The 19,443-nt window shown below is 40.1% G+C and overlaps 1 protein-coding gene across 3 annotated transcripts in view; it reads right to left on the reverse strand.

Moving 5' to 3' along the window:
- The window catches only part of LOC147153391 (uncharacterized), a 66,003-nt gene extending 46,914 nt beyond the window's left edge, over positions 1–19,089 (reverse strand). For all 3 annotated transcript variants that reach the window (XR_015086609.1, XR_015086610.1, XM_086029147.1), the window contains exons 1-2: positions 18,978–19,089; positions 14,812–14,885 (exon numbers count right to left, since the gene is read on the reverse strand). Coding sequence is in view for 1 of the 3 variants with exons in the window: in XM_086029147.1 (XP_085885273.1) it covers positions 14,812–14,885; positions 18,978–18,994 (91 nt within the window). In the remaining 2 variants the exon portion in view is untranslated. The remainder of the gene's footprint in view (positions 1–14,811; positions 14,886–18,977) is intronic.
- Positions 19,090–19,443: the final 354 nt, after the last annotated feature.

Here is a 19,443-nt window from a genome sequence, read left to right on the forward strand (position 1 = left end):
CGTGAGCGAAGAATATAGCTAAATGCATTGTTTTATAATCCGCCCCCGGCCAACAGCTTTCCGGTTGGATTTTTCTAACCATGAAATATGGTGACTACCGCCGCCGATGGTATGGAAGGGTATGGCATCTTATGCATGCGCAGAAGGTACTTTAATGGTCAGTGTCACTGTCCGTCGTTGCGGCGTATTCCTCCAGCGTGACGTGCCGACAGCCGGCCGGACGCCACAGGGGGTAAGCGTCTGTCACTGTTGGCCAGTGTCTTTTTGGTCTATCTCGGCCTTTAGACATGCTTCTGACTGGCAGGCATCGCAGCTTCTCAAATTACTCATTTGACACAAAGGTGTGAGTGGAGGCAGAAAAACGTGTGAAATCCTTTGGTACAGTACAAACTTGTCAATCAAGAACATGTCTGCCTATGTTGCTAAATATTATATTCGGTGCAAGTTTGACAAATGTAAACATTGTGACCTTTCTTTAGTGACTCACTTGGTTTCAAACCACCGTTGCATTTTATTTCATCACCAAGTATGTTGCTGATGTCCCATGACAACATGGCCTGGAAAACTTTCCCTTTATGCTTCATGACTTTTATTGATCTTTTTGCTTTATTATGTGGCCTCAGAGTAAAGTATCCCATTTTAGGTGATGACACTAACACAATCACTATAAATGCCACATTTGCATATAGCAATACGCTGGTGGAAAGCTTTGCCTACTTTTGTGTTATAGATTTTATAACCCCATGAAGTTGCTTGATGAGAGTTAGCTCAGTCTTGATCTGAATTACCTTCAGCCAAGCCTGCACCCACACACACACACACACACACGCATAAACACAATCAGACAATCTCCCACCGTCCACACAGCCCTTGGATATTCACTGAGGGTAATAACGCAGCCCTCACATTTTTTACACACTGGACCAAGCCATAGAAGGCAATGCAGTGGGTGATCAATATGTTTGTGCTATAAAAAGACAGCATTGCAGGGGGAAATATATTTGATGAGGAGCAACCTATTGGTGCTTAGCGAGGAAACGTGGGTGCGCACTTACAAGGCTTAGCTGACCACTGAGGCTTTAGACTCTCTCTCTCGCTCCCTCTCTCTCAATCTTTCTCCCTCTCTCTCTCTCATCCAAGTTTCAAAAACAGTTTCAGTGCAGTGCTGCACAAAATTGGTTTCCATCATACATATATACAATAATAGAACTGAAAAGTACACTACGGGAAGGTTTGTATATTTAAACTTGAACTGACAAATAATACACAATGAAATTGACAGAGACAGGTGGCTGCTGACAACATAATGTAGGACATTTACATAGATTTTTTTAAAATGTTATGATTACAATGGAACCTTATGGAAGACATTATTCTTCCAATATACAATATTCTCATGAACAGGTGTATATAGTTATAGTGCTATTTGTCTGGCATGTGAATAGATTCTAGTTGCAGATTAAACTAAATGTGTAAGGAATAAAACATTTCTATTTTATCAAGGGGTAAGAGTACCCCTAATTTGCTCTGGGGCCACTTGCGAACATCCTTTCTTCATGGCTTTTTGGGTATGCCATTGTTATTTGGAAAATTGTGTCAATGCCTTGAATGTCATTCATATCATTTGATCACTTGGGCAGATACATCGTTAACAGAATACAAAAAGGCAAAACACTGCTATTAAGTCAATGATGATTATGCAAATATGTTTAATTCAGACTGTAATCACATCAGACAAGCTCCCTCGGGGAGCAAATACTGATGTCAATGTTTGGTTGTAAATGCCAGCTCAGAGGAGCACCGTCCAGTCTGCCCTGCCCTTCTCCCCTGCCTTGGCTTCTCATCCCAGCTCAGGCCAACATTTATTTTCTCATTAGCAGCTTGCAATCACTGTGTTGCTGTGGTTGTCGCTGTGTGATATTTGGATTTTTTCTTTTGATGATGTCGGAACTGAAGTTGTTGATGGAAAATTACCATGCACGGGTGTTTACAGAAATAATTTCCGTATTTTCCGGACTGTAAGTCGCAGTTTTTTTTCATAGTTTGGCCAGGGGTGTGACTTATACTCTGGAGCGACTTATGTGTGAAATTATTGACACATTATTACTGTCATGGCTTGTTAGTGCTGACTTGTATCTATGATGTTTTGTCTCCCTCTGCAGGCACATTAGCGTAATTGAATCTGTTCCCAATATTTCTAACTTGTCTTCTTATTGGCAGATTTAATCACGACACCTCCAGTTCATAGTTCACGTAGTCTGCTAAGCGGCATGTTATCTTGATGTGTTTACAGCCATTTTACAGCTTGGTCAAGCTGCAGAGGGAGACATAACATCATAACAAGCCATGACAATTACCTCTATATTAATTTCACATGTAATTGTAACCCACATAAAGGAACATAAGATAAATCCTAAAAGCTCTTAAAAGGCATGAATAATGTAAACGGTCAAAATCTAATATTTTGTTAAATAAGTAATTAAAATAGTATCATAAAAAGACAATTTGACTGTCTATCAATACATCCACACACAATAGTGTACTGTTCCTTTAAATGCACCGTGCCTGGCTGTGGTGTTGCATCATCAGCCAGCCACACACACACACACCCCCACACACACACACACCCACACACACCCACACACACCCACACACACACACGCACCCCCGCACACACGGAGCGGAGGAGGAGAGAACAAAGAAAATTACGACCGAAGACAAAAATACTTTTGGAGACATGGAAACATTCTACATGGTCGGTGATAAATAAATCCATCCATTATCTATACCGCTTCTCCTCACAAGGGTCGCGGGGCGTGCTGGAGCCTATGACGATAAATAAAATACTTATTTAATCGATCTACGACCATTTTGGTGAGTTTAAAGTTATCTTACCGTAACTTTCTTGTAATGCTACATGTGTGGATGTTAGCTACATGTTACCATTATAGCTCGGTGGAAATGATGTGTAATAAGTGCACGGTTGTATTAATTTGATTTATGTGGACACACTTATTTGCGTTATGGGACAGAGACAACTTGTATTCTGAGGGGGAGTGGAGCGACTTATACTCCAGTGCGACTTATATTTGTATTTTTCTTCTTTATAATGCATTCAAGGGTTGGTGCGACTTGTACTCCGGAGCGACTTATAGTTCGGAAAATATGGTAGGTTGAAAGTCCCTGGAAATAGAGACATGGCGGCAAAGAAAATATGAGTGGAAAGGTTTGTATAAATTAGGGATGCTCCAATCGATCGGGCACCGATAATGATCGGACGATTTTCGTGAAAAATGACGTGATCGGCATATTCGATCAAAGCCTTTTATCGCCGATCAAAGAATCCGACCACTCGCAGCTCATGTGGTGTGCTGTGTGTAGTTTGCGTCTTGTAATATATGCCAGGAAAAGATACCTCGCGGGGGAGCATGGCGACAAGTTTCAACGCAAACAACTTAACCTGACATTTGAAGTCAAGCAATTGGAAGACTATGGTGAGTTTGCGAGGTTCACTGCATTGATGCAGCAGCAACAATGAAACAGCAGCTAACGCAGCCCATGCTGACCAACTCAAACCCATATCAGCGTGGCAGGCAAAAGGCAACGCAAATAACCAGGAAAATAATGAAATGTATCGGACTTGATGACCAACCATTCTCGGTGGTGGAAGACACCGGATTCCGCCATCTGCTCGCCCACTTCGAGCCTTGCTAGCTACGTGCTACCGGTACGCAAATACTTCACAGGCGTAGCTCCACCAGGGTGTATTGTCGCATCGAACGTTTCCTAAAAGAAGGCCTATTATCCTGTTTAAGTTTTACAAGTGTTAAATGGAGCTCGGATGTCAGTCCTGTGTCGATGTTGAGTCTAACAAGGGAGTTTTTTGCTCGCGTACTGATTTTAATGACAATGTTCGAACGAGGCATATGTATTCCAAAATGTGTTATGCATGATGAGTTTTTTTTTTCTCGTTGACAAATGCACAAGATAGTTTGTCTATGCACAAGACAAGAAACCAAGTTCCTGAGTCGTTTCAATTTAGGAACTCATTGAATAGCTTATTCGGGTGAAGCCTGCATGTGACTATTTTTTTCTACTTTAATTATATTCTAAACATGCAATGTTTAGGTGGCATGCTATTTATTTGACTTTTTGCATAATTAAGTATTTTGAGACGATGATTCTTTTGATCTGTTAAAAACTGTGTTACCAAAAGCTGGTTTTTCAATTATCTTTGTGACAGAGTAATTGTTGTATTGTGCCAGCAACTGTATTTCTTCATGCTTTTGAAAATATGTATAGATTTTTGTCAAAATTACGGCAATAATATGGCTGTTTTTTTTTCAGATAATATTGCATAATAGCAGTCACCATAAATAAATGGAAAATTATACAGGTATTCCATGCGATCAGAATCGGTATCGGCCGATCTCACTCATGCATGATCGGTATCATAAAACCTTATCGGAACATCACTAGTATAAATGTAAATTTATCATACCTCCAATGTGTAAATCATTGCTATACTATACCAGAGCGCTGAACCATGTTTTTCAAGGGAAGGACATTTGTAGGAATCATAATATCTTCCAAGAGGCTAACTGCGGATGAGGCTGCCGCAGGACAAATTAAGCATGCTTTTCACTATTTCAAAATGCACTACAGACTAAATAATGACTGCTTGACTAGTGAATCATAAGTTCATCACTAACCTTAACCAGGGTTCTAAATTAACACCCACAAACCTGCCAAATGCAGGTTAAAATTCATTTTGGCGGGTGTTGATAAAAACCTAACAGCCAGTATGGTCCGTGATGCATGATGCCATACTTCGGTTAGGCAACAAGTCTCAAGAAAACAAGTGGAGCCGGAACTAATCTCCCAGAATCGTTTGTATTTTAAATTTCCGGTTCCCCGTTGTGGTGCCTTGTCCACCGACCAGATGAAGAGATTGCCAATCAAGAAGTGCGCACCTGTACGCATTGCGCGGGTGCACCCGGCAAGTGTGGCTTAGCTTTATTAAAATACATAGTAAAGGACAAATATAGTGCAGCAAAGATGTTGATGAGATTTATGCTGGTTGGAGTTACATCACAAGCAAGCCAGCAGTTATGTGTGTGCCTATACGGTATATACCGCAGTCTGAACCGCCAGGTCGCATATATCCTACATTGACGTTATCCGGTGCCCAATATGCGCCCCGTGTGGGCGTAGGGAGAGTGCTGGGAGTTGGGAGATCAAATCTGCAAAATTGTTTTGAGTAACAGTTTTGACTTTATATTCGACTTTATCTTAATCCTAAACATACAGTGGACATTTATGGTGTAACGAATATGGGACGTGAACCAGTGGTGAAGTCTGCAGCAAACCTGGAATACACATACGAATTGCCGACAGATCAGACTCTTGGCGGCCGGCCCAACAGACCAACGGAATGGCCTGCACAATACAACCACAGATAACAAGGAGGTGTTATCTCGGCAGAAGATCACAAGAAAGCAAGAACCAGCATAAAGATGTTAAACCCCCTACGTCTGTATTCAATCAGCACGTCTCTGAGGGACCTGCCCGGGAGATCAAACGCAAAGTGATGCGCCCAAGAGGTGCTGCCGCCAACTAAAACATACCTCCAACAACCGAACCGCACATTACTAGGTCACGTGCAAACCCTATTGGCGAGTGTGAAGATGGACTTGCCAGCGCCTGCAGTTGGAAACTAATTAAAACTATGTTTTAATGTGCTTTCAATGTGTTCGCTTTCAATTTTCCTCCACAGGTTGCATGTGAAATGAAAACAACATCCATCATGATGTTTGGCACACAATGCATTTTAGTTGCGTTCGGTTCAAAAGGAAAAAAACAACTGTTTTGAGTTCCATCACCCGGGGGACGTGACCGGCCTGCTCTTCAGATGCATGTCCCTGAAATGGTTTTGAGTGATAAAACAAACAAAAAACAACAACAAGTATTTCAACATTTCTGCAAACTGCTGAAAACTTCACAACTACAGAATTAGAGAACACTCTTTTTTCCAGGCAACGCCCAGACGTGGGGGGAGAATCAGCCAAAATCATTAACATGTGCAGCCTCTATAAAAGGCGGTGCAAAACTCCCCCTCAATCTCTTGAAGATGCATCTCTCTCGAAACTCAGTTCGTGAAAACTCACTCAATTGAGAAGCAATCTCTTTTTGATTGAAATAATCTCATTTTTTAGCGTGGCTTCCTAACTCTTCTCCGCAATCAGCCGCACTCTGACTCGTTCAGGGTCCCTGAAAGTTTTCTTTTTGTCACCCTTTTCTTTTTGTTCGGGTCGCCCACAGCCTGAGACCAACCACATTGCACGTGGTGATTTTCAAGTTTGGGTTTTTCGGCCGGATCTGGTGGTTCTAGCCATCACCATCTTAGCCAGCAAACCGTGCGTCCGCACCCAAGGAAAGGTGCGCCACCCCGCTCAAAACGGGTGTCATAGTGTGCGTCCCAGCAAAGCTGACTCGCTATCACGACCAGTGTCTGCACGCCCGGAACGGGTAGCCCAAATTGGTCTGAACCACGCCGCGTGCTGAGCTGCAGTCCAGGGCCTTCACAATCATTTTTCTTTGGTTGAACTTTTACATTTTTGGATTTGATTTTCCTTTCTTCTCCCTACTCCCTGTGACATCACTCTTCCCGCTGCAATGCGCTTTCTCCCTCTGAGAGCGACCACGATCAACACCTGTAAGTTCAGCTTGCAATTTCCTAAAGTGCATACAGTTGGTGCATAATTCAACTGGGAATCAAGCAGAGCTTTGTACAAGTCAGTTAACTTTAATCTGCTACGCCAGTTCACCTTTCATCACACGCACACGCACATACACACGCAAACACATCATCATCAGTTCCCTATCGTCACTTACCTCCCAATCTTTTGATATTGGTTTTGTTCATTTATTTAGGCTTGCCTTAGCCTAGTGTGTTTGAATCAAAGTGTTTGAATCAAAGTGTCAAAGTATCTGGTAAATCAGATTTACATATGTTGAATGTAGATCCTTCATATAGTATTAAGACTGAATTACGAGGACTTTTTCGTCCGTTTTTGTCCAAAGAATCAATCCAAAATGGGTGTGGTGCCCCTAGCGGCGATCGAGATTTAGTGCAGGCATTAACTCGAATTGCCATCTATTTATTAAACAATAGTTAACCAGTATTTGCTACACTGGTGACAGTAGTAATTCAGCCACGTAGATCGGTTCATTTTTCATGCGCGGTAATGACATGACGTCACCTTTAGTGACGTATCCATTAAATTTGTTTGAAAAGCCTTGCATCATCATTTCCTCCAAATACTGTATTTCAACCTCCTACTGAATTGTTTCATCGTGAGTGACGTCGTCTCTTCTTCAGCACAGGTCACAGTCACATTGCAGATGCATGTTCACACACAAAAGGTTGCATTTATAATGTGATGTGAACGCTTACACGCACCCACACACACACACGCACGCACACAAAAAACAGATTTTTCCCAAAAATCCAAATTGAGCATTTAGACCTGCAGTGTGAACCTAGCCATTGAAGTAAATGACTGTAGAGTGCACTGGTATGGTTAACTCTAAATTTGGAAAAAGTGGTCTTAGAACCACCCATTTTATTCTCAGTAAATAATGTTACAAATGCATACTGTGGGTATTCTGTAACCATACTGACTGATTTAATTAAGATGCAATGTCATTTCATTTGGCTCAGATTTTGGTTAGCTGCAGGAGGGGAGAAAAAGTTTTTTCTACACAACCCAATAACTCCCACATTCTTGAAGCCATATGTGCCCTACAAGCTATTAAAGAACAGTCAATGGACACCATGAGGGAAGGCAGTGAAGAACCAGACAAAAACAAGGTCACCGTTGTAAAGAAGGCAGACCAAATCCTGTCTGAACCAAATCCTTTCATTGAGGACCTTCCCCTCCCATCGCACTCATTCTTTAAAAAAAAAAAAAAAACAGCCAACAGCTTTGCTCCCAAAGCTGTGTAGATGCACGCACTGCAGGGTGATCATTGTAATCCTTTTGCATTTGGCAGTGGGCGCTTTGCTTTCACATAACAACAGTGCATTAAATGTGTGGTGGATGATAATATTAAGGCCACTGTACAATCCACCACAATAGTCCGAGGCACCTGTTAGAATAAAATCCAAGAAAATTATTAGAGAGATATGCAGAGGTGCATAACACCTATTACAGTTCAAGGGTTGACACAATTTCAGTTTTGCATTCATTAGTCTTTCTTTTGTACACATACAATGCATGTAGCAGTTTTATGGACCACTGCCCCATTTGACCTATGCAAAAAGCCATAACAGCAAAATGTGAAAATAATTGTTCTTAATCAACACCTTTATTCCCATTTGTGGTGATATTTCATGGGTTCTCCGTTTGGTCATGCACCGAAGCACTACACTTAAAGTGCCATGCTTTATCTGATGGTGCACCCGCATGCAAAATTGTTTTGACCTTAGTATTTGGCTCCTTGAGATGACAAATACATTTTTAGCTCCTTTCACACTGTCCATCAAAGCTAGATCTTCCCGGCATTTTCCGGCTCGCTGTCCTGCGTTTGCTGGCTTCAAGCATTAGAGGCATACCAGAGTCGTAACACTGCCTATATGTCAGGGGATAGCAGGAAGGCATGACCTCAGTGTGAAATTTAACACTTAAGACTCACTTCTCACGCCCCTTTCGCTGTCCCAGACATTGCCTCTGCTCTTACCATGCATCTAAGGCTAGGTTCACACCGCAGACAAATGCAACCCAGACCAGATTTTTTTGCCCTTATGTGACCTGTATCTGATTTTTTTTTATGACAGTCCGAACGGCTCAATTTCGATTTTTTCAAATTCGACCTGGGTCGCTTTCATATGTGGTCCTAAATTGGATACTTATCTGATTTTTTTCAATGCGGCCGCGGTCTGAACGGCCTGGTCGTATATATCCGACATTGACGTCATCAGGAGCCAAAAAAGCACTCCGCGCAGGCAGAGGGAAGGTGCTGGCAGCAGGGGATCGAATCTGCAAAGTTGTTTTGAGTAACACTATTTACTTTATATTTTACTTTAATTTAATCCCACTTGAAACATGAAGCATGAAGTGGACATTTATGGTAGTAATTCAGCCACGGTTCAGATCGATTCATTTTTTATGCACGGCTATGACGTGATGTCATCGTTTGTGATGTCTCCATGAAATAAGATATTAAAGCCTTGCCTCATAATTCCCCCCAAATACTGTATTTATTCCTACCTCCTATCTAATTGCTTCACTGTATAAATTCCCCGACATGCTGGACCACATTTACTTCTGCAAACACGTCGGGAGTGATGTCGTCTCTTCTTCTGCGCACGCATGTGTTCATACAGCAGACAAGACCGAGGTCGCATTTATAATGTAATATGAACGCTTACACAAAAAAAAAAAATCTGAGTTTTTAAAAAAATCCGAATTGAGCATTAAGACCTGCGATGTGAACCGAGCCTAATTATCCAAATGTAAAAAAAAAAAAAAACACATCAGTTGTGATGTGATGATCTGTCTCAAAGGCAAAGAAATGCCTGCTCTACTGTTATTCCTTAGTTGTGGCAGTTTTGCAAAGCGGTAGTGTGAGAGGGGCTACCAAAGGAGCTTTCAATCGGCACTGCAATGTACAACAAGAAGAAATATGTTTAAATTAATAAAAACGATTTTAGATAAACATCCTAAGATCTTTCATACAATGTCCATTAAAAGTAAATATCTTTCAAAAGGCACTCTGGTATTGTGCAAGTGTACCTAATGTTGTGGGTGCTTGGTGCACATTAGTTCATTTATTCATTCATTGAAGCAGTACTTTTTTAGGGGTTACATAAACTGAACACAATCAGATTTTTAATACAAACAAGACTTTATTTCAACACTTTATTTTTCTAAATCTTTGCCAGTGTTCACGTTTTCAAATGACCAACATTTTGAAGAAATTACAATGTCCCATCACTGTTAGGTCATGCTCCTGCCCGAATAACCTGTCCTCTCCCACAAGTAAGTGCAAGTATTTTGTGTTGTCAAAGTGGTACTACGCAGCATTAGTAGTATTGCGTCCGACTAGTTTCCGGATCAACAAACCGATAATATATCATTATATATATATTGTCTCATCTGACAGTGTGGACGAAGTGAGAACTTTAACACAAAGCAATAAGGAATCAAAGGAATATTGTTAGGTAACAAACATACATGCAATATAGTAGCAACACATCGAGAGCACATATTTTTAACACATTGAGTCGCCTTTGTTCATGTCTCCTATTTATGTGGCTCTTGCAGAGTTTTTTTTTCTTATCCCATACTGTGCCCCTCCCTTATATGAGCAAAGCCGAGAACTTGCCTTTTCCCTCCCGCTTCGAAGTTTTTCTTTTTCACCTAAGAAAATTATGACGTTTTCATCGGCCACCCATCAGGCTTCTCCGTTCTTTCTCTGTCGTTCGCCATTGTTGTTTATGTCTCTTGGAAACATAACTGTTTAGCAAATTTCATTGCTCTGTACTTGTGCATGTGCAATGACAGGAAATTTGATTCCACTTCTGCTGGTGAGCTTTTATATTGGAGTAGTGCCGTCCACAGACTGGTTGTTGGGGACCACTGAAATGAATTATGTTCCATCAGTCACCTGAGATATTAGAGCCAAGGAGGCCAAGAATTTCACACCTCCAGTTGTCTCATCACCTTTTCAAGTCACACTTGTTCATTTTCACTGCTCCAAAAAATTCTCACCTGTGTCTCTCAACTGTTGTCACACCCCAGCTAATAATAACCACTTCACCTCGGGGTCCAGGTTAAAGACAAGCTTAGAAGGCGAAGAAGGAAGAAGGGAAATATCATAAAAGAACCACACAAGAAGTGCAGCCTCAGCACCTGCCAGTGCCAAACCACTAGAATGATTATGCAGAGACCAAAGAAAGCTTGGGGCAGCAACAGCTGGCCCAGTCTCAACGCAGATCACTACGAATCGTTTGATCCTTTATATATGCAGTTATCTCAGATATTTGTCGACAGAGTGTGTTGGCAAAACTGGAATACAATGAACAGTTACACCGTTTCATTTTAATCCGAGCAGTATTATTGGATCTACTCAATGGAGAAAAATGCTGTGACACGTTGTCAAAGACAAACCCTCACTGCAGCAAGATCTGAGAAGAAATATATATGGGGGAAAAAATAGGCTGTCTCTACAAAATGTGGCATTCAGCTGTTCAATCATCACATAGGCGAAACGCCCAGATCTGGTATTTGCTTACAAGTTGCAAGTTGTTTGGTCAATAAGTTTGAGCGATGAGGATTCTACTATGGCGTCTCTCTTCCCAAAAGTGTAATTTTGCAAAAGTAAACCACATTTTTATTAAGTGTATCAGATTACATTTTTTTCTGGGATGGTAATGGAATAGTTACAGGGTTTTTTTTGTATCTTGAATACGTAACGCCAGTACATGTATTTCGTTATTCCCAGAGCCTGTGCGCGCATGACGTGCACACTCGATGATATAATGTGTCCCCATGGACGAGATGGTGCCCCCAATGGACGATGGTGCCCCCAACGGACGATGGTGCCCTACGCACTTTGCTTGCTTTGTGTAATGGGAGTGACAGGCCAGGCCTGGGTGTCCCTTATTTATTTTGCAGGGAGTTGGCAACACTACGTAGTCATGACCTAAAGAAAGGGAAAACATGTAGTCGGTCCGTTTTTTGCTGTTATGTCAGCGACCAGTCCATGCAAGATATCTGAGTAATTATGTGGGATTTTTTTTTTTTCATTCATCCAGACAAACACTTGCGAGGTCAGAGGTTATGGGAATGCCATAGCACCCATAGTAACACAGTTTGTGCACTGGGCTACAGTCATGCTGGATCAGAAAACCTTGCCCAGAAGATATAGGCTAATACAAATAAATATGCAATAGCAAATAAATGAATAAAGATTTAAGTTAAAAAAAACAAACAACTAAACTACAAATGAAAGGGACTACATTATTTAAGCATGATAGTGGAGAAATGTGTAGAAATAAATTCCAAATGCCTTATATATGGTATTTAAAAGCCAGTGGGTGCCAGTAGAAGTAGTGATTTCTCATATGTCCTTCAGAGACAGGTAGACCCTTTTCAATCGATTTCAGAAAGAATTCCAACAATACAATTCAGGTCCTGGGCCAAAACACATATTGCACCAAGCAGTGGAGGGAATTTGGGTGGAAAAAGCATAGTCATCAAATGTAAAAAACAACTGTAGCTACCAGACAGAACTTGCAGGGAATGTGACCACAATGTTAAAGTTGAACATTTAACACCCAGGGGTAGTGCTGCTCGATAATGAAAAAAAATATTAATCACGATTATTTAGGTAATAATTGAAATCACGATTATTCAATTTACGATTATTTATTTTTTGCTACAAAACAAGAACATGTAAAAAATATTAAGACACAATTCTTTGAAACGCTATAATTTAAGTCCATTTCCTATCCAACATTTATTATTATTATTATTATTATTTTTATTACAGACATGCTATTCATCTATACATTTTGACCTTTGCCTGGAGCCTTTTTTGTTTTGTTTTTAAAGTAATATTTACACATAGTACACAAAGTTAAAGTAATTTGCTTCTGATAAATTATAAATGTAATATGGTGATTGGGTCTGCATCTCATGTATATACATATTGGGTCTGCTAGCTAGCTTGGAGAGGGCGACGAGGCGGAGTAACTTGTGTGCGCATGCCTCAAAACAACTCAAAATTAGTATTAATAATCGTTTTTTACGATAATTCCAATTTTGTAATCGTGGAGTGTAATAATCAAAATCGTAATTGAATTTCGATTAATTGCAAAACCCTACCCAGGGGTCTAATGTAATGCCAGATTAATTACTTCATTGATTCACCTCTCAATTATTTTTCTTATACAGTAGTATGTGTGTCCTACACTGGAAAACATATTTGAAATGTGAGTGTAAAATCAACAAATTTTGAGATGAGTTTTCCTTACACAGCTAATTAACAAAGAGTACATTTTATCTAATTTGACTTGACATTTAACAATTTGAGCCAAGTCTGAACTAGAAAGATATTGAATTTGTGCCAAGTGCATTAACACTCTGGCTCAGTTCAAATAACTATTTTCCCTCCCCCACTAATCCCACTGAGCAACTTTTAGCCACTGTTGCAGTTTTGTTGCAGTCAACAGCAGATGTTAAACGGATGCTTTTTTGGGGAATACATAACACCCTCCAGTTAAAGTCTCTTTCTCGCTCACGCACTCGAGTCACTGCGCCAAGTCTCCAACATCTGGGCTGGAAAACAATGGCAATGTTGCCTCAGTGGCTCAGTCATTTAAAGATCACCTTGTAAGGCCATCTTTACACTCCAGGTCCAAGTGCCAATTCTATCGACATTTTGAGTGACCCATAACACGCGAAAGACCATGCATGCATAGACAAGCAAAACAAAAACTGCACAAATGGTAATACTGAGCAGTGACCACACAGAAGTAAAATAGATACAACGATAGTGAGATAATTAAAAGAAAAACATTAAACATTCTGTTAGCCTGGTCCGACTCTTGGTTCAAATAAGAGTACGCTTGCTATCACTGAATGGTGTCGGTAATTGTTTCAATGATCTGCAGCGCTTCTGACAAAAACGGGTCGACGGGTTTGTGTGGTGGTGTGAAAAAAAATGAAGGTAAACAAGGCATGAGGAAGAGTCAAAATACACAATTAATGATCTACTAATATTCAAAGTAACAAAGAAACACAGGGATGTGAGATAACGTGACTAGGGATGACAGAACAAACACAGACTGAAAGAAACCAAGAACTAAATACAAGCAAACTGATGAGACAATTCACACCTGGACAAGGCACAAGTGGCTGGAGGGAGCTAACTGGTTGACAGAAGGAACATGGCTGACTACAGCAGGTGGAAATAAAAACCTTAGCCCTAGTACACACAAGAATTTTTCGAATCCTAAAAGATTTATTTTCTTTGACAGACCCCACACATAAAGATAAACAATTACGCATGTACTGTAACAGTTTTGGTCCTAATGTGTGTGGGGTGCTCAGATAATCTCAACACATCTCCCCACACACATAAAGAGTGCCTTCTGCCACCGGTCAAGAATCCAGTTATCCGAGAAACTCTGCACGTGACCACACAAGACTTCACAAACATAAAGACGACCAGGCTCTTCCGGGTATGCGCCAATGCTTGGCTAGTGTTTCCAAAGGGGACCGGAGACGGTGGCAATGTCAGCAAGAAAATACATGCTTTAGAAAATATTTGGGGGACTCACGTTTATACAAAAACGACATTGGGTAGGCTGACTACCGCCCAAAGACGGCTGGGATAGGCTCCAGCAATCCTATGACCCGAGTGAGGGAGAATAAGCGGTTCAGAAAATGCATGGATGAACATACAAACATACTCTGTTTTGCTTATCGCCACTTCTTCATTCATCAAGTCAGAGAGCTTCTTTGATTAGCTACATTCTGTCAGATCACAGTTTGCAGAGTCAACTAGCTCAAGAGAACTCGGCTCCCCACCGGACATGAAGATATTTGCTCATAAATCATTGAACATGTTCATTTGTTAAGATTCTCGGCACCGACTGGCTTTGGACCCTTTTATCGGGACAAACTCTGTTATTGGGAGCAAACACAGCTTGTGAGTGCATTTCTTCTGGCCCGCCACACAAATGAAGAAGACCAAACGTATCCATTCATGCATTCATGCATTTATTTCTTTATCACATACCTTCATTAGGGTCACAAGTGAGTTGGAGCTTTCCCAGCTGACTTAGGCCTGGTCGCCGGTCAATGACAGTGGCACTGAGTGCACATACAGAAAAATTAGCCTTCACACTTACATTCACACTGATGGGCAAATTAGAATGTTCAATTATCCTAACACCCGATTTAACACACCTCACACATAAGGATAATCTTATCACACAATCTCATAATATTATTATTATTATCATTACTATTATTAATAATAATATATATTGTAGCATTATATGCAATGCAATACATGCAATACAAAAAAAACAATACAAATGATCAGCTTTGCAGGTTATTGTGATCATACTAATGCCCTTTTTATTCAGTCAAAAATTCTAACGTTTAAGGATCATGTAGACTTTAAAACAAATCAGTTGATGTTCAAAAATACATAAAAATTTGCTCGAGGCAAATGTCCCAAAAATGTTCTGCACAAGAGAAGATATGTACAACCTGAGGGAAAAAATAATAATAATAAAAATGAAAAAAAAACAACGTAATGCCGAACCACTCTAAGTAGTATGTGTTTTTACAAGATGTGGTGTAAATCTGAGACTCTCTTGATGGAGAAATCAAAGCCACCAACAAAATTGGTGCAATTAAAAAAGCTTTATAAAAATCACTTTCGGCATAAATATGCAGAGGAAGAAAAAAAAAAGAGGTAACATCCAATGTTCTTATTCAACACAGTAGCATGCAGAAACATGCTTTTCACTTTTAGTCGTTTCCTCATTAATATTATGTGTTTGACCACAAACAAAAAATATGTATGAACCTGCTTTTCAGTTATATTTTGTTTCATCATTAATATTTGCATGACCATAAACGAAAACACAAAACATGTAGCAACCTGCTTCTCAGTTTCATTCAGGAAATGTATGAAAAAGATGTCAAATCAACATGACTGATATAAACACTGATTTTGTAAATCACTGTTGGTACATATGCAACACAGCATTGTCCTTAATTTGGTGAATGAAGGGGTAGGATATTTACAAGCTCTTCGTACTTCAACCTATTCCTTTTGGGTATCGATTGTAGCCTTATTTTGAAATTTGTCCATTTTGTTTTAAACATGATGCTCAAATAAAGTCAGTCAATCAAATCATCAATCACACACCTGATTCAAATGATCAGCTCATCAGCAAGCTCTGAAGAAGCTTGATAATGATCCTGATTATTTGAATCAGGTGTGTTGCAGCAGGGAGAGATGGAAAACAGGCAGGACAGCTGCCCCTGAGGAGCGAGTTTGGACACCCCTGATCCAAACTATGTGTACCTTGAAGGTGCAAAGACGAACAATGATGACCAATGCTGTTCCATAAATTAATGCCGAATTAATTGCACTAATGTCCGCCAGTTTGTAGAAACTACACAACTTGATATTGGTTATACATGTGTCTTGAAATGTATGTGTAAATTGCTGAAAACAAAATTTGATACAGACGCTAATTGGACTCACAGATGTGCAGTGAAAATTTAGCCGAAGAGGCCTTTTTCTGTGTGTGAGGATATCATGCATTCTGCTATAACATATATCGAAATGTTGTCACTTTAACCATGCAGTGCAAATTTAGCCTAAGATTGATTTGATCTACAGCCTATAACTAAACTGCTCAATTACTTTTCATTAAAATTATGTTCTGGTGTTGTTTATTTGTTAGTGCGAATGTGCAATGTCCAGTTATACTTTAGGCGCTTGAGTAAAAAAAAAAAAAAAATACACAAAGATCAATGATGTACTGACATACCCATTTGTCATCACCTTTATTTATTTTGAAAAAATAAGATGCATTCTCCTTTTACCTGAATTCTCATCATCCTCATTCGCCGAGGGCAAATAAGCAATTATTCAGCATGTGAAAACACTTCATGGTGACTTATGGCAGCCGTCTTGACTAGATAAATGTCCAACCCTAAAGGACGAATTTGACGTCAAGCCATACTTGTTTGGTTTAATGTTTCTTGTTTCATGGTTCTCAAAACAAAGAGAAAAAAGCTTGTGTTCCTCTAGTAATAAACGGGCACACGCATGAAGAAAGAAGAAAAAATTTCGGATGTCGTTATTTGATGTCCCTTTTTTTTTGTATTTGTAACTGTCTCTTGTACAAGGGTTGGTGCTATGACGTCACATTCTTTATGTCCAGTATGTTGACACAGCTTTCCCACCTATAGACCCTTAAGTTGTAACACAAAACAAGTAAGGATTCATAATTATAAACCTTGGTGGAAAGATGGCTTGAATGAAAGTCCTCTGCGCCGTTGCATAATTCGATCTTTGCATTATTTGGTGTCACTCATGAAAAGGCAGAAATTGATTTCTATAGAGAGGTAAGTGATAGAAACGACACGATAGCAAGTGCAGACCATCACGAGAGGTGGGGGTTGTAAATATTTGAACCCCAATCCACATGACAATCGAGGGTCAAATTGCTGTCAATATGCTCCCACAACTTATTACTAATACCAGAGATGGGCATTTTATCAAAAATTTGCGGTCCGGACCAAATAGTCACATTACATTTCGGCGGACGGCTGATTGCCTGTAGGCCGGTGCAACTATTATTTTAAATGAACTTCTGTCAGCATTTCCGACTACCAACTTCGACAAACTTAAAAACAAAACATAAATAAATCCCTTGTTGTATTTCACCAATCTCGTCCACACTAATCAATAAGCGGCATTTTTTAACAAAGTTCTGTTCAGAAACTCAAAGTTATTGAAATATGTCGTTAAGTTAATCAGAGTCCAGCCTTGTGAGCGGAGCGTGCTCAGCCACCCAAGCAAGACGCATCAGCACGAGGACGACGAAACAACGAGTGTTTGTAAAAGTTTGTCTTAAAACAGCTAGAATCCCGTGCTGCATTTTATCCAAATGTCCTTGTTGAAATCGAAAGTTAATCACAGTTAGCCATGATTTGATTATAGTGACAAGTTTATTCTTCTTTGTCGTCTTAGAAAAAAGGGAAGAAGAAGAAGCCCACAACAAAGTAGAAGGAAAAGAAGCCCTGCCAACAACAAAGAAGAAGCAGTCGCCACAAGAGCACAAGTATTTACGACAAGTTAAAAGTAAATACATCCACTAGGATTGTACCTTTGGCTAAAATGAACCACGGGATTCTAGTTAAGGTAAGCCAATTTTAGGATAAAACTAAAACTTTAATCGCTGGGAGATATTTGATACGAAAGACTGCCCCATATAAATGCTTAAAGAAGCCACCCACGGTACCACAACAAAGTTGAAATAGCAGCAACAAGATAAATAGGTCTCATTTTAGAACCATCCAGAGATGGCACACGTTTTTTCAAATCACCGTAACACAAGAACCGTTAATGATAGCAACGTAAGTCCAACTGATTCTGAAATCAGAGAAGCACAGCTTTCTGTCGCTACCACATACATACATTACGGCGGACGGTTTAAAATTACATCCGAACGGGCTATAGACGAGTATTATTTCCCCTTTCCCTCCCCGAAAAAAAAGAGAATGACGGGCGACGGAAGGGTGCCCACGCTGCAGACGGATGGCAAAAAAAGGACGCTCAATTTTCAGAAAAATGCCCAGCTCTGTAAATAATTGTATACATAATGAAAAAAAAGTTGTTTTTTTGTTCCTTAAAATGTGTCCATCCATCAATTAGCCGAACTGCTTACCCTCACAAGGGTCGCGGGTGTGCTGGAGCCTATCCCAGCTGTCTTCGGGCAGTTAGAAGGGGTACACCTGGTTTCCAGGAAATCACAGTTCCTTAAACTTACACCAGTAAAAATATGAATTACAGGCAGAGCATTTGACTGTTTGACATCGCGGTTAATGGGGGGGACAGAACCCGCCGCGATAAGTGTAACCAGCATAGTAGAGTCGGACTTATGATTATTATTTTATATGATATTTATTGTGCAGTTTTATTTTGGGGGATTTGCGCCTCTGTTACGCTGTTGCGAACCCCAACAGGGTTCCCACACTTCTAAATACTTGTTAAACAATCAACTATAAAAATGCTAAATGAACAATATAAATACCAAGCTTGCAGGCTGTGATCAGAATTTAGCTTCGACCGACTCGGCAGATGATGAGCACGACGGAACGTTCGCTAAAAACTACGTTAAAGTTTTAAATTTTATCATAAAATTGACGTACCTTAACTGGAATGCCATAGTGTAATTTATCCAATCCTACATTTTAAAACGCTTGTCGCCGTCGTGAAAAGTGAATGTAAACGCGTCTGCTTCTTCTTCTTCCCTCATTCTTCTTCGCCTGTTTTTCTTCTTCTTCTCCTCCTACTTCATTTCAAAAACGAAGAAGAAGCATGGGCGCCAGGGATCATGCATTAACTTTATCTTTGCACAACAACATCAATAAAGTCCTTTGGATAAAATGCAACGCGGGATTGTAGTTAATGTAAGATGTTTTGAGACAACCTACAAAACTAACAAACACTTTCATAGTTTCTTTGGCGATGTCTCAGTCGTCCGTTCCGTTGGCCGGCCGAGAGCGCGCTGCGCTGCGCTCACTGCTATAAACACAGCTGTTGTACTGTACAATCTGATTTTAACAAAACTTTATTAGAGTTAACACATTATAATGGATGAGAAAGTATCCAGCT

Source organism: Filicampus tigris, chromosome 1 (genome assembly GCF_054856515.1).
Source record: "Filicampus tigris isolate MCC_2025a chromosome 1, RoL_Ftig_1.0, whole genome shotgun sequence".
Classification (NCBI taxonomy): domain Eukaryota; kingdom Metazoa; phylum Chordata; class Actinopteri; order Syngnathiformes; family Syngnathidae; genus Filicampus; species Filicampus tigris.